Source organism: Pseudopodoces humilis, chromosome 5 (assembly GCF_049639895.1).
Source record: "Pseudopodoces humilis isolate 2021_Gansu_Grassland_sample_001 chromosome 5, ASM4963989v1, whole genome shotgun sequence".
Lineage (NCBI taxonomy): Eukaryota > Metazoa > Chordata > Aves > Passeriformes > Paridae > Pseudopodoces > Pseudopodoces humilis.
Window position 1 is genome coordinate 25,806,586 of NC_142204.1, and position 14,951 is coordinate 25,821,536.

General features: G+C 40.9%; 1 protein-coding gene across 2 annotated transcripts in view; it reads left to right on the plus strand.

Annotated features, from left to right (window-relative positions):
• The window catches only part of PLBD1 (phospholipase B domain containing 1), a 47,032-nt gene that overhangs the window by 19,274 nt on the left and 12,807 nt on the right, over nucleotides 1-14,951 (plus strand). For both annotated transcript variants that reach the window (XR_015772490.1, XM_005527701.3), the window contains exons 5-9: nucleotides 1,660-1,824; nucleotides 2,994-3,138; nucleotides 9,705-9,905; nucleotides 10,015-10,155; nucleotides 14,008-14,193. Coding sequence is in view for 1 of the 2 variants with exons in the window: in XM_005527701.3 (XP_005527758.1) it covers nucleotides 1,660-1,824; nucleotides 2,994-3,138; nucleotides 9,705-9,905; nucleotides 10,015-10,155; nucleotides 14,008-14,193 (838 nt within the window). In the remaining variant the exon portion in view is untranslated. The remainder of the gene's footprint in view (nucleotides 1-1,659; nucleotides 1,825-2,993; nucleotides 3,139-9,704; nucleotides 9,906-10,014; nucleotides 10,156-14,007; nucleotides 14,194-14,951) is intronic.

Consider the following 14,951-nt stretch of genomic DNA (forward strand, 5'->3'; position numbering starts at 1 on the left):
GCAGTTTTTTAGCTGACGTTAAGAAAGCACAAAAGTGGGAAACTTCTTTAAAATACTCAGGCAATTCTGGCTGATGCTGCAGCAGCATCATTGTAGCTACCTGCAGATACTACAGTGAAAGCAGGTTTTATGAAGGAGAATATGGAGTGGTAGCAAATGGATGCCAAGTATGATTAAAATGTCTTGGGGCTGGCTGAGCAATCTCATGCAAGTCAGTTTGCTCCCTTCCTGGTGGTACTGTACAGTGATGCCTGTGTGAATCAGACATTGGAAAATGGCTTTCTCTTATTGTGGGTTTTCAGTGCAGCTGGATGGGGAAAAATGGTGCTTCAACAGTGCCAAATGTCTATATGGATTCCAATGAAATAGAAATTGTGACTGGTTTGTAACTGTTTCATATCTCTGAGTTGCTTTGAACTATCCAAAGACATGTCTCTTGATGTTGCTCCCTGTTTGGATCCTTACAGCAAAAACATGATGACCTAAAGCAATGTAATGTACGTGAAAGTTTGTTTTGGATTTCTCCCTCAAACTATAGCTGCTGTTGGGGTCTTATGCTACTAATGGTTTTAGTTGTCAGAATGGCTTGTTTCTCTTGTGTGTAAGCATTGTGGGAAGGCTTAATTCCTTCCCGTGGGATACATAGACTGGAGTTTACATTATTTCTGGTTTTCCTATTGGTTATTCTTTCTGCCAGAGCAACAGATGGATAACATAAGAATTCAGCCTTCTGAATAAAAAGCAAATAGATTTGACACTGTTTTATTTTTCCTTGTCCCCCTTTACTGAGGTTTGTAGAGAGGTCGGCCATATGGGTTTAGTAACAGTGATTTATATTGTAAGTAATGTGTTTCTTTGCTGTATGATTATGCGGCATTATAAAATTAATATTCACAGCCCTACAGTGATGTGTGTTCTGACTTCTTTTCCTTAAGCCTTACCTTAACAAGAGGCATGGTGAAAGAAAGAGCAGGAAAGATTTAGAAAACAGTATTTGGAGGTTGAGCTTAAACCACTATTAAGCTCTCATTTTTGAAGAGGCAAAGTAAGAGGAGGTTCTAAAGAGCGTGTTGCACAACCAGCTATGTGTAGTTAACCCTGTTAACCCTGGCTAGCTCCAACCATAAGAAGTTTCCTGAAGCACTTCTAAAGCAGAGTGCCTCTTGAATAACTTTGCTTTTTCAGCTAGTTTGATTTGTTTTGTTAACATTGTTTCCCTCGTTTGTTTCTTCCTCCTCAGACCTGAGGATGTCTTAAATTGCAGTGCTTATAAAAATCCAAGAGCTCCCAAGAGCACTAGTGTAAGGCTCTTCAAAGACATCTAGATAAACAAAAAAATTAAATCTTACCTTAGTATATCTATAACAATGTACTGATTGGTATGCTGCTTGCAAACACACTAAGGTTTTTTGAGTTACAGTTACATCTTCCTTTTTGCCTCAGAAATCATAGCATTGGTAATGCCACTACAAGGGCCAGATCCTGGAAGTTTCCTCAGTGCTGGGTGCCATACTGAGTGTGAGCATCTGGGCCTTGTCAGTAGGCATTTCATAGACCACACAAGAGCTTCCTTTGGGAGCAAAAAACAAATTCTAACCAGTGAAGCTGTCTTGATATTTTTCTGTCTCAGTGTTTTTTGTCGTCTTCCCCTTTATTCAGCCACTGAGCAACTTTGATGTCCAGTTTCTGAATGCAGTTGGAGACCTGTTGGACCTTATTCCTGCATTATTTGATTATTCTGCGCGGGGTGGACAATGCAATGTGGATGCAGGAGGCCATGGGAGATACCAGTGGGACATGGGACATTGCTCTGCACTGATAAAGGTGAGCACTAGAACTTAATCTCCAGTAACTCTGTTGATTTGCAGTGCCATGAGTCTGCATTTCTGGAGTCTTCCCTGTTCATGTTGCATGTGCATAAGGAGACTTCTGTTAACAATCAAGATGCATTTATTAAGTTTTCATTTGTGCCTACATAGAATTTTGAGTCCAGTTTTTCTTGCTTGTGTTCAAGGCTGGGGGGAAAGGCCAAACCAAACCAAAACCACAGAGATGGATGGTGAAAAGCTGCTAGAATTACTAGGGAATGAGGAACTACCAGGGAGAGGAGACTGGTGAGAATAGCTCATTTCACCTAGAGAAGTGAAGTCTGAAAAGGGGTATTGTGAATGACTGCAAATACACTGGGCAAATAGGCAGGAAATAAAGGAAAAGGATTATTTAAGCTAAGGGACAGTGCTGACTTAAAAACAAATGGGTGCAAGTGGCTGATGTTTTCTGTTAATGGTGATAACTTTGAGTGGATTACCAGTAGGAGTGATGACAGAAAAAAACCCCACATTTTTAAGATAAGCGACTGATGCATCATAGTGGCAATTACATTTTTCAATTAAAAATATTAAGGAGATTTAATCAGCATCTAGAAACTCAATGTATTACAGAGCAACAATATTCACCTTAAACTGAGAAACATTAACTGAAGCATTTGCCTGCAGCAAGAGGTTTCTGAACTAACAACAAATCATAGAACCAGGGAAATATTTTGAAAAGATGATCAATCTATCTATCTATTTACCATCTCAAAATTAATTTGCTTTCATTTGCTTTTGTACTTCAAAGTGGATCAGAGGAATTCTCACAGAAACAGCATGTTTTAAATTAATGTTGGATATGTTTGCAAAGATCTGATCTGAATGTGTGAATAGAACTATTCAAAATGAAACAAGGGGAGAAAAATCATACCATGCAGATATCCCAAGTAACCCCAAGGTGTTTTATTTTGAAAATAACACATGGGCAAGAATTGTTTCTAGAGGTTTCAGAAATTTATTTAGTACACAGCTAAAAGCACAATAATCTGCTTTTTCTTCAAAAGTGCAATTAATCAAACTACTTAAAACAAGTTCTCACAGTTTTTTTCAAGTAAAAAACTTGAAAGCTTGCAGAATATTGTGAAGTCTGAAGTTATTAATCCTTCTGTTTCTGTTTTCCAGGTTCTGCCTGGATATGAGAATATATATTTTGCCCATTCCAGCTGGTTTACTTACGCAGCCACACTGAGAATATATAAGCATTGGAACTTCAATATAGTTGATCCATACACCAGCACCAGCCGTGTCTCATTCAGCAGTTACCCAGGTAAAGTCAAGAAAACTGAAACAATGTAGGTACTCAGTTTGGCATGGACCACCTTGTAGCTGTCTGGCTGTGAAAAGGATGGTAACACAACAAGCACTGGCTTCAATCTACCTTAAAACTTTTAGCCACCAAGAGAACAAAATGGCAGCTTGACTTTTCTGTCTTGAATATAATGTTGTTGTCATTGTCTTTCGTTGTTGATTAATCATCTTCAGTGCTCTGAATAGTACTGGTTAAATATTTTACCTCTGGGACAAACATGCTACTTTGAGTTCTGCTTGTGTTGTCTGCAGTCATCTCAAGTGCTGAACTCCTCACCATGCCTGTAGCATTTGCGTGTTTGGTAACCAACCATTTTGAGCACTTCTGTTTACCACTGTGACATGACTCTTGCCGTAATGGGATTATTACTGAGTATCAAACACTCACTGTTTGAAAATGTATTGGCTTCTTTGATGTTTGGTTCAGAAGCCTTCAGTTGGTTTGCTTTCACCCCACATCTTCCTCTCCCAGCTTCTCTGTAAGTTGTTGCAGAGGGGAGTATTTTTTAATGCTTATTTGGTGTGTTAGTAATATAGCCAGACAAAATATTTAGAATCTTTTTTAGGGAAGATTAGGCCAAATGTTAGAAATTGCCAGCAAGTAATGTTTGAATAGCAAAATATATACTATGTATGTACATAGTACATAAAGTGTACAGAACAGCACCAAGAAATAAGAATGTGAAAAACCAAAGCAAATCTATAACTCTTAAAGCTCACATTGCACAAGTTTTTAGAGGCGAAATTTCAAGTTCGCAAATACCCAAACAGTCAAGAATCTTCATAAAACATTTTAAATTAAGTAAATACCATAGCAGATTATCTCATTCTCATAAAATTTTGTTGGTTGATGATTAAAAATGTGTTTTTTGAGTTTTGTTGAGTTACGGTGCCTTACTGTAAGGGCAAGGGTCCTTCATGGCAGGGGCTCCTGAATCTGTGACTGGGAGAATGTTTTGAAAAGTGGTTGCATTAATTTCACATTGAAAACAAGCCTTTCTCTGTGGGGGTCTGACCTTCCTCAGGGATGCAGTCTTTTCTGACAACTGGGATTTTTAATTTGAGGAAGGGGTAGGGATAGTCTGAATATCTCCTAGTGTACAGTCTTCCAAGAGCTTAGGTTGTCTGCAATTGCCTTGGAGGAATTCCACTCACTTGTTGCAAGGAATTTTGCCAAGCCTGTGTAATTGGGTTGAAAGCAAAGTTTTCTGAGCTTTATTCATCACGTGGATGTTCATAAGGTTATTCTGTCTCTCATATCTCTCAGCTGAAATATTGATGTTAGCACAACCCTTGAAAAGAATGTGGCTGTTTAGCAACTGTTGTATGCTGCATTGTGCTGCAGATTCAAAACTGGGGATCAAGATCAGCCACACAGAGCATTGATTATTTTATTTTTAGTGGCTGTCTGTGGTGTTGTCTTTTGGTTGTCCCTTTTGTGGGTTCTTTGTATAAGGAAATACAAATATTCTGTTTGCATGAGACTGATAAAGCGTAGTGTGTGGCAGGATTGTGGAAAATCAGCTACTGCTTTGCTGAAATGGTTGGGGTCTGTTCATTGGTGTACAAAATCCCAGTGTGCTTCCCTGACAGTATTGAGGTCTGCAGAGATGGCTTATTTTAAAGCCTTCTATTGCCATGTATACTCTCACATAGTGATGTGGGAAGCTGTACTTCTACCAATGAAACTGACTGAGAACTGTTGTAAAGCATAGTCCCCATGGCTACAGTGAAGTTTGAGAGGTCTGTGGCATGTGAAGTGTGCTCACTGGCTTCCTGATTGCAGGGTGCTATCACAAGCACTAGCCAACCGTGGCCCATTGACTCCAGCAAATTGCATTAGCTGTGGGTGTAGTTCACAGACTTGCAGTTTTCCATGGAATGAGTAAGCAGTGGCCTAGAAATGCTCCAGGGACATCACGTAGGAAGGAGGCAACTGCCAAATTCCTCTGCTCCATGTTATGATGAGAGATATTTTCAGGGCATCTGACTCTGGAATCTGCAGCTCCTGGCCATGGTTCAGCTTGACAGTTGTAATGTCTCCCTGCATAAGTGTTCCTGCTTTTAGTCTCTGTCCTGATAGACACTAAGAACCCATAAGAAAGGCCAATTTAGTAATCTCTCCTGAATAGTAACATCATCCTATGGACATAAAACTATTAACTTCTGGAGGAAACAGAGAGCATTAAAAGACAGGTGCCCTTCCAGGCCTTTACAGACACTTAACTGAGTTATATAAAAATAGTTGTCATCTAGTAAGATTGGATATAAAGTAAAACTGTGCTGCTGTGTCAAAAAGTGTTAAGGGGTCATTTGTCTTTTGAGAAGGAATGTGCCAAGGCCATGATTTTTCCTGGGGCTGTGGAATAAAATTATCCATATTATATCTTTATTTACTGAATTTCAAAAGACAGGCTACTAGATTGCAAAAATTAGTATTTGCTGTGACTCAGTTTAGAGGTTCTGAGGCTATTGACTAACCATGATTTGTGTTCTGGTGTGCATTGTGGTACAGCTGCACTTATTTGCTCATGTTGAGTGAGCAGGTAGGAGGACATGCAGGGATTCCAGAATCCATCCCAGCTTCCCCAACAGTTAACATTGTTCCGCCACCAAGTTCAAATGTCCATTGTTAACAGCGTCTCTACTCTTCGCTGCTTTCTTCCCTTCAGAGCAGCAGTAGTCCTGCAGAGGCATAGTCAAGTGGGAATTAATGGGAGCTGTAATCTCTGTTTTTGCAGAATGATTTCTTCACTTGCTGCTCATTTCCACACTAACTCACCTTAATCCTCACTTTGAACTCTGCTCATAGTCTTCGTCTGCAGAGCTGCATGTAAGACAGTTCTGTGAACCTTTGGAAAGGAGGAATGTCTGAACTGAAAGCTTGAGCTTCATTGTCTTCAAACTCTGGACATGAGTAATTCCTGTGGCTGGTGAATCACTGCATAGCAGAGTGAACTGAAATTGTACAGAGAACATTACTGTTCCTCACAAATGTTGAATGAAGCTGTGATCATTTGAGGGAATAAGAAAGTGATGATAGAGACAAGGTAGGTGCTATGTTTTGCACCACATATCTAGTGGTGGATCAGACAGGAACCTACAGCTCTCCTCCCTCTGTGCCCCTTTACCCCCACCTCCAGTCAATTCTTTACACTGCTCATTGAGGCAAAGAAATGAGCCAAACTAACTGCTAAAATTTGTGGTTTTCTTTGGATAGCAGGGAGGTTTCAGCTTCCAGGATTTTCATCCATTTGTATGGAGCTCTTTCAAACTCCATTTAAGAATAGCAGTATGCCATTTTGACCAAGCACTCTGGTTTGGATGGATAGTGAGCTACCTTCTCTGCGCTGAGCCACAGTCTTGTCAAGTATGTTAATTTGATTGTATCAGTTTAAACAAAACAGTTGAAGAAAAGTTGAAGAATTTTGCTTCTACCTTTCCTCCTCTCGTCCATTATTGGGATCTTTCTTGGTTGAGCTGGGTGGTGATATAGGAGTAAGATGGCACAAGTTGTCTTGATGGATGCCTATACATGTCATCTATCTACACATGCTAAGGCAGGAGAGAGAGGTAGTTTGTATCCCTTGCTTTGATGTAATCTGGTGTTAGTGCAGCATAATCCTTCCCCACAGTTTGAGGAGGAGCTGGGAGGAAGAAACCATGGTAAAGGTGGTAGCCTTTGTTCTCAGGAATACCTTGCTCATGAGGTATTGCCAGACCATTTCCTGCTTCCCTGTTTCCTCCAGCATCTATTTAAAACCTGTAGGGAAACAAAGGAAAGTGTCTGGTGAGCTTTGGAGATAAAACCAGAGCTATAGGGTGGGATGTGCTATTTCTTATTTCCTAAGAGAGATGTGCAAGTGGAAGGAAGGCAGCTGAAGAGTGTTCAGTCTTGACATGAGAAGCAGCTGCTGAGTCTCTGCTAATATCTTTACTTTCCCATATTCAAGTGTGTTTATACACCAGAGCACTGGGCATCTCAGCCAGGAGCTACTCCCATCCCTGAGAGGTGGGCTAGACCTCATAGCTTTGACTTCCAGTCTGTAAAGCTGACCCTTTCTGCACTTGAATGAGCACAGTGACTGTTTAAAACACAAATAAAACTGGTGCTGTCTGGTTCAGAAAGCAGCAGTCTACCTCTTTCAGAACAACAGCAGCCAGGAACGTGCTGCCACCCACATGCTCTTTGATGTGCTGACTTTCTAGAGAACACTGTGGCTCAGATTGCAAAAAGTGCTTTGCTTTGCTTGGCTGATTAATGTCATGGTGAGTGAAACTCCAGACTCTGGAAACCTCCGTTTTCCAGCGGCATTTGAAAACTGAATCCAAATGGCTCAGATCCATAAAATGCAATCAGAAGTACTTTTGCTTGTTTCGCTGTAGAGTTGTCAGGTTCATAGAGGGAGGAGTTAAAAAAAGATTAAAAAGTTTTGACTGAGTGTTCCTAACGAAAATGGGAGGTAGGTTTGCAGGAAAAACATAGAAGAAGCATACAGTGAGACACCTTCAATTACAACAGATTCTCATACACACTTAGAAGAATGGCTCAAGAGGACATCAAACATCTTTCTAGACTTCTCTACCCAGGTTTTATTTTTCTGGATGTCTTTACTGTGGGTAACCTGTTGCTTGTGTTGTAGCTTCCTTTTGTTTCAGAGTTGCCTATGCCTTAAATCAAAATGGTATAGGCCATCTTGGAATAATTAGGCTAGTAATGGTGTATCATGGAGGGCATGTTGTGTTCTAAAACATTGCAGGGTAAAACTTGGTAAATACTAAGGCCCAGAAGGAAATCCCCTTCTTTTCAGCTTAGCTGAGCTTTGCAGTTTATTTGAATTACAAAGTTCAGCCTTCAGTTAATTCAGCATCATTCCTGTGTTAGCATTTGGTTTGAGTCAAGTTTTTCTGTCCTGTCTCAGCTGTTGATTGAAACTGAAGAACAGAACAAACCAAGTAGTTTCTAAGTAGGACACTTGGCATTGTCACCCACAGGAATGATGCTCAATTCACATCACACTTGTTTTAACAATTTCAATTATTGTCTCTGATTGGGCAAGCACCACTTGACTTGTTATGCAGCAGATTATTGCTAGAGTATCCCATGTCTTTGTGTAAAATAGACTGGCAGTTTAGGATGTTTCTCTTGTCCGTACTTATTTGAGAGAAATCTCTGCTGATAATGTACATAATATATTGACTCTCTCTCCACAAGTAAAATACCAGTTGACAGAGTGCTCAGTCTATTCTATACTGATATTTTTTTAGACAACAGATGGCCATGCAGCATATTTTCCTGGATCTGCTCTAATTTGAAAACTTGCTACTTTAAAGAAATTTTGATGAACTAAAGTCCTTAAACATTACTTTTGCTTGAAGGTAGTCTGCCTTTTATTAAAAAGCCCAAGAATAGGAGGCAGAGGTAGGCTGTCTTTCTTGTTGTCACAGGTTGGTGACCTTTTCAGATTGTGTTAATGAAGCTTGCTATGGAACATTTCTGGGGAGCTCAACTATTATAGTGTAGCACAGCATTTTAGCATTTTGTACTCTTGAGGACTGATGCTATTAAAAACTTCTTAACAAGAGTTTAGGTCCTGTATGACTTCCCCATCAGGAGCTCAGTTAACAACTTTTCTTCCCCAACCTGGCAGCCACATATCTGCTGAGTAATCTAAAAGTCAAATTATTTCTGCTGTACAAGTAGTCCCCATGCTGTCCGAGGCATAGCTGACCTTTGCAGCTCTGTATGACACCTCCCAGCAAAGGGTTTGCAGCTGGACCCAGCACTTCTGTTGGCATGTAACCTGGAAGGAAATCCACCCCACAGATCCATCACTGTATTTACTTTGCAGAGCTGGCAGGCATAAAAAACCCCAGTGACAACATGTCAGAAAGAAGAGTAGGTAGAGCTCCTCCTCATATACAGGATGTGGTTTATGATGCCTGTGTCTTGGAGATGCTTGTAAGAATAATTAGGAAAAAATTAAACTAGAAGGAGGATTTTTCTGCTTGATTTATTACAGTAGGAGTTAATTAAGGGGATTAATTTAATTAATTTATGTTGTCTTTACAGAGTAAAAATCTAAAACTGATACTGGTTGATAAAAATGTTTTTGTGGAGTTTGTACTTTACTTTGGACTTCATTGTTGAATTTTTATACTTTTTTAGTTCACTTCTTTGTTAGAAACAAGCACTTGATAGGCATTTAGTGTATGTAATCCTTAGCATAAGACTTAAGTTGACTTATAGAGAAGCTTCCAGGTTTGGCACACAAACACAATGCAAATGCTTTAGACAAAGTATTAGATGTCTTGAAAGTGTGACAGTTTCTCATTTCCAGCTGTGTTGACAGGTGGGCCTAAAACCGCTGCAGAAGTTGCTACTTCATCTTTAATCTTTGTGCAGTTTGAGTTCATACACACATGCATTGACTCATCTGTATCCTTATGACTTGTCTCTGTTTTGTTCTATGATTATATCAAAGGTTCACGAAGATAACAAATTTTCTGTTATTGCTGTTTAAGGCTTTTTGGTCTCCCTGGATGACTTTTACATACTAGGCAGTGGCTTGGTAATGTTGCAGACTACCAACAGTGTTTTCAATGAAACCCTCATTAAGCAAGTGGTGCCTGAATCTTTGTTAGCTTGGCAGAGGGTCCGCATTGCCAACATGATGGCAAATGATGGCAAAACTTGGGCAGAGACCTTCTCAAAGTGCAACTCTGGTAAGTACACATTCATATGCATCTTAGGAAAAAAAGATATGTTCCCTCTACCTCTTGTACTTGTTTCCTTCCCTTGGCAGGACATGTGACTCTCTGTTCTTATACCCAGGAACCTACAACAATCAGTACATGGTTCTAGACCTAAAGAAGGTCAAGCTGCAGAGGAGCCTTGATGATGGTGCATTGTACATTGTTGAGCAGATCCCAACTCTTGTGGAGTATTCTGATCAAACAAATGTTCTCCGGAAAGGTAATAGCTCCTATAGTAGTTACTGGCTTAGGAAAATTGTCTCGTTATGCCAGCTGAGAATTGTATTTTGTACCAGGGAAGGATTTGTTGAACAGTAATCCTGAGTTTAAAGTAAGGATGCCTCTATAGCTGGGTCAATGGCAATCCATTTATCTGGGATGCTGTGGCAGCAATGCAGTGAGCATCTGTGTCTCCTAGAAGCACAGGATGGAAAAACGGGTTTTGTCTCCTTGCTTGATTGCGTCCTTGGCTTTTTTCTGGTATTATTTTGCCCTGTTGAAGAGACCAATGAGGGAAAATGTGAGATCTGTTTGAAGCACTACTAAATAACTATGATGCTGTGGGTTACTTGATATGATTGTTGAGTGAGTAACCTTGCAGGAAGATAAAATTTTGAATACCAAAGAAGTTTTATGTTCAGTTTATCTCCTGAACTTTTCTGGATCTCTGTTTTCTGATAAATATTTGCTCTTTAAAAGGTTCTTTAATTCCCTAGCAAGACTAGTAACAACTTGATTGGAAACAAAGAAAAGTCTTGGTGAAGCAGAACAGTTGCTGTCAGGTTTAATTCACAAGTGTTTGCTAGGCACATTATCAGCAAAAATCCTGAGCCTTAAGTGTGTCTGGTGCTTTGTGCTCTTTCTCCTAATCACATGCTGAGGGGATAAATTGATGAATTGCTCATCATCAAAATTATGGGAAATTTGTCTATGTTAGCAGCTGGGGTTGCTCCTCTTTGAAATTTTTCCTCGTGTCTAGCTTCTTGGAAAGTTCTAGCTTATTCCAGGCATTGCCACATTGTCTGTGTAGTTTTATAAGATATTTCTGACTGATAATTTGGAAAAGTCCCATATCTCTCTCTTATGCATATCTGTCTCTTTTGGCTTCCTTTGCCTTGGGCTTCTCAATGCTGTGTTCTGCATGGGGTGCAGACAAGCTGATAGAAACCCTCTAGCTCTGGCACTGGAAACATTGCAACCCCATCGTGGCAGTGCTGTACCTATGCAGAGAGGCCAGGCTTGGAAGGTACCCTGAGTTCCTTTTCAGCAATGATTTTGGAGCAGCTGTGTGGCATTCTCTATAGGACTGAGGCCAACTCCTGGGCTTGGGCACATAGTGACCACTTCTTCCTTCTGAGATGTTGTAGCTGCTCTGTTCTCAAAGGTGGCAGCGTATATTAGAGGTTACACATTAATTCATACCTACAGTATGTCTTTTCCCAGATACCTAAGTGTACCTTGTGTATATTGGATAACAGAGCGGTCAGTCTCTGGGAGTTTAAACATTAGGAGGACAGCCTTCAACACACAGGATGGGCTATGCACTGCCAAAGTGCAGTTTTGGAGACCTCAGCTGCTGTAAACAGCAGATTGGAACTCCTCCACGCCATGCAGGACACCAGACAAGTCCCATCAAGGCTCCTGCCCTGTTCCCAGGTGCTTAGAGCAGCTCAGGTGAAGAAGGTTTATCTTTCTCAAGAGCAATGCTGGCTTAAAGTCTTTGTAGAATAGCTGACCCTGGCACACTCCATCATTGCCATGTAGCTGGTGTCCCAAGATAATGCACTTTGGGCACTCTAGTTTGGTCAGAGTGAGTTTGCCACCAGCACTGGCTTTTTAAATCTCTTTGAAGCATAAACCTAGAAACAGCAGAGAATGAGAATTGAAGTCTCATGTGAACAAAGGCAGGTATTGCTGTAGTAAGCCTTGTACTGAGGAAAAATGAAGCATTTCCTTATACAGGTTTGAAAATGGAAAGATTTTTTTTTTCTTTTGTGGCTTCTGTCAGCTTGTTTTGTAGGACAGTGCAGGTGAGTTCTCAAAAGCAGGCATCTCTTACATTGCCTTTTCCAGGCAAAGATGTCTGGGTGCTTTCTGTTTATTGACAAAGAAAATTCAGAAATCCTTTAGAGGAGGTGAAGGAGGGCAGCACTGTCTGAAGTGAAGGAATAGGTCACAGGAGTAGGCTGTAGTTCATGTTTCTTAATGATGAATGAGTAATACATAAGAAGAAATACGTCAGAGCAAAACCTGGAATCTGAGTGTCTTCTACCATATGTGCAATATTCTTATTGCTCTGTCTCTCGATATTGCTGATAGCTTTTGCTCTCAAAGGGCAGAGGAGGAAAGCATTTTGATTCAGAGATTTTTTGCTGCCTTCATGTTATCCCTTCCTTTCAACCTCATAGTCTTTCTTGACTTGTTTTTTGTCAGTGTGCACCCTGCCAGGTTTCACTGGCTTATAGCAGCCCTTGGGTAAATCCTGGCTTAGGCTGACTGCTGCACTCTCTGCATGGGACTTGTAGTCTCCTCTGACACAGAAGAGCTCTTGCTGGAGGAGAACTTAAAGAGCTTCCTCTGTTTTAGCAATTTTAACAAAAGGTTTTTCCAGGTGGGAGAAAGGGTTCATCTGTACACACTGTGCTTGTGTGAGACAGTAGCACCTTTTTGAATCACAGCTAAACCTTACTAGTTTGGAAGTTGATGCATCTGTATCCTCCGGCCTGCATCATTAGAGACTGGCAAGTTGCTCATTTCTGGAGGACGCCTGTATTACAACGCAGCCTGTACACAACCTATTTCCCTCAGGTAGGCTCTAGGTCATGTAAGCAAATGCCAGCAGACAGGGTATTCCTGTCTTCCCTATCCTAGGCAGGACCCAAGCTGGTGAGGCCTCCATTCAGTGTTCCAGTGCTTATGCTGTCTGCATCCTTCAGGAATTTTGGTTTGTATCTGTGGGTATTGCTCCCAGTGAATTCCAGTTGATTTTCCTAAGTATCTTACACCAGACTCCTCACACTGTGCTGGGCTGATCCTAATATGTGGAAGCCTGCATTTACCAGTGCCTAGATAGTAAATCTCTAAGCCAAATCCTGATGCATGTGATTTGAGAACGAACAACAGGGAATGTTAGCGCTTTGGAGACAACTTGAAAGTGTGCAACTCTTGGGCCTAGCTCATGTTGCATACTTGCTGCCTAAAAAATAGAAAAAAATAAATGTTAAGGTATAGGTATCCTTATTTATTCCAGGACTTCCTGGAATGAATAATAATTACTTCAGATTCTTACCTGGAAGGTCTGACTCTTTATAAGAGCTTTCCACAGTGGTCTTCTTTCAGGCAGTTTTATGTCACCCACCTAAAACACTTCTCTGGAATCCTGCCTGGCATCCTTTGCTCTTGAGAGTTCATGAAACTGCAGGATTGCTTTTGGAAAAGTTAGAGCAAGGCTCTGCTCTGCTGATCAGTCACTTCTTAACCTTCAAAGGCAGCTACTGGCAAATGTGCAGCAATCCCTCATCTTTCTTTATCACTGTGTGCAACCCCCACTGTACAAAGCGTGTGTGTGCTGGCCTGCCTCCTGTTCACCCTAAGTAGCTCTGTGGTCTCTGTGTTTGTGTGTGTCAGCATGGTGTGGTGTTCTGCTTTGGTGAGATGGGAAGGGAGCAAAACCAGAGTGACTTCAGGCCTCTCACTGAAGTTTGGTGCAGGTAAATGATCTTGCAGTCCTTTGAGGTTCAGCAGGGAAACCTCTTCAAGAGGGCTGTGGCCATGCTGCATGTTCAGGCTCCTGCAAGTCTGATCTCAGCTGTTTTGCAGGATGAGTCCTGAGGGTGGAAGTCTGGGGGCGGGTTGCCTTGGTACGCACAGTCTCCAGTGGTGTTACACTGGAAGTCAACCCTGGTCATGCCAGAGACTGTTGCCTAGTTGTGTTCAAACCAGTTTTCTGTGTTGTTCCTCGACATTCTGCTAAGGCAATGCAACATGGAAAATTATTTATTTTCTTTTCTGATACAAGCAAGAGCATTCAGCTTTTCCAAGTGATTAACAGATTGGGATTTGTCTCTGTCAGGTTACTGGCCTTCCTACAATATCCCTTTCCATGAAAAGATTTACAATCTCAGTGGCTATGCATCATATGTTGTCAAGTACGGCATGGATTTCTCCTATGAGCTTGCTCCAAGAGCAAAAATCTTCCGTCGAGACCAGGGCAAGGTGACCAACTTGGAAAGCATGAAGTACATCATGAGATACAACAGTAAGACACATTTGTGTGCTGTGGAGCTGATCTTAATAAGCAGTGTTACTTTTATTTCTTGGATTATAGTGGGAAGCTGCAGCTTCACATACAGATCAGTTATATTGTCCTAAATGCAGAAAGCAAAAAGGTAACAAAAGCTTATTTTGGAGGTAGGAAACTTGGCTAAAATTGCTCTGTCAAGAACAAGGCTCCTTGGGCTTGTTATTTGACTTTTCCAGAAAGCTGCTGACTCCAAGAAACTTCATGGACTACTATCACCTAATACATCTACAGCCTGTCAGTCTTGAAAGCCTTAAATCCTAAGCAACAGTTAGATGTGATCAGACCAGATAGTTTAGTGTAAAACTTAAGGTCTTTTTCCATGTTCTGGCAAATGGTCTTTTTCAGGTGGGATAGAGTTAATTTTCTTAGTGGTTAATAAAGTACTGTGTTTTGGATTTTGTGTGAGAATAATGTTGATAGTTTAAGTATTACTTAAACTCTGATGTTTTAGTTATTAAGTAAAGGACTTTTCAGTTTCTCATGCTCTGCCAGCGAGCAGGTACACAAGAAGCTGGAAGGGCATGGCCAGGATAGCTGACCTGAAGTGGCCAAAGGGGTAATCCATACCATTGAACCTCATGCTTACTGTGTAAACTGTGGGAATTGGCTTGCAGGGGCTGATCACTGCTCAGTCATGGGAATTGCATTGGTCAACAGGTGGTGAGCAATTGTATTGTGAATCACTTGTTTCTCTCAGGGTTTATTTCTCTTGC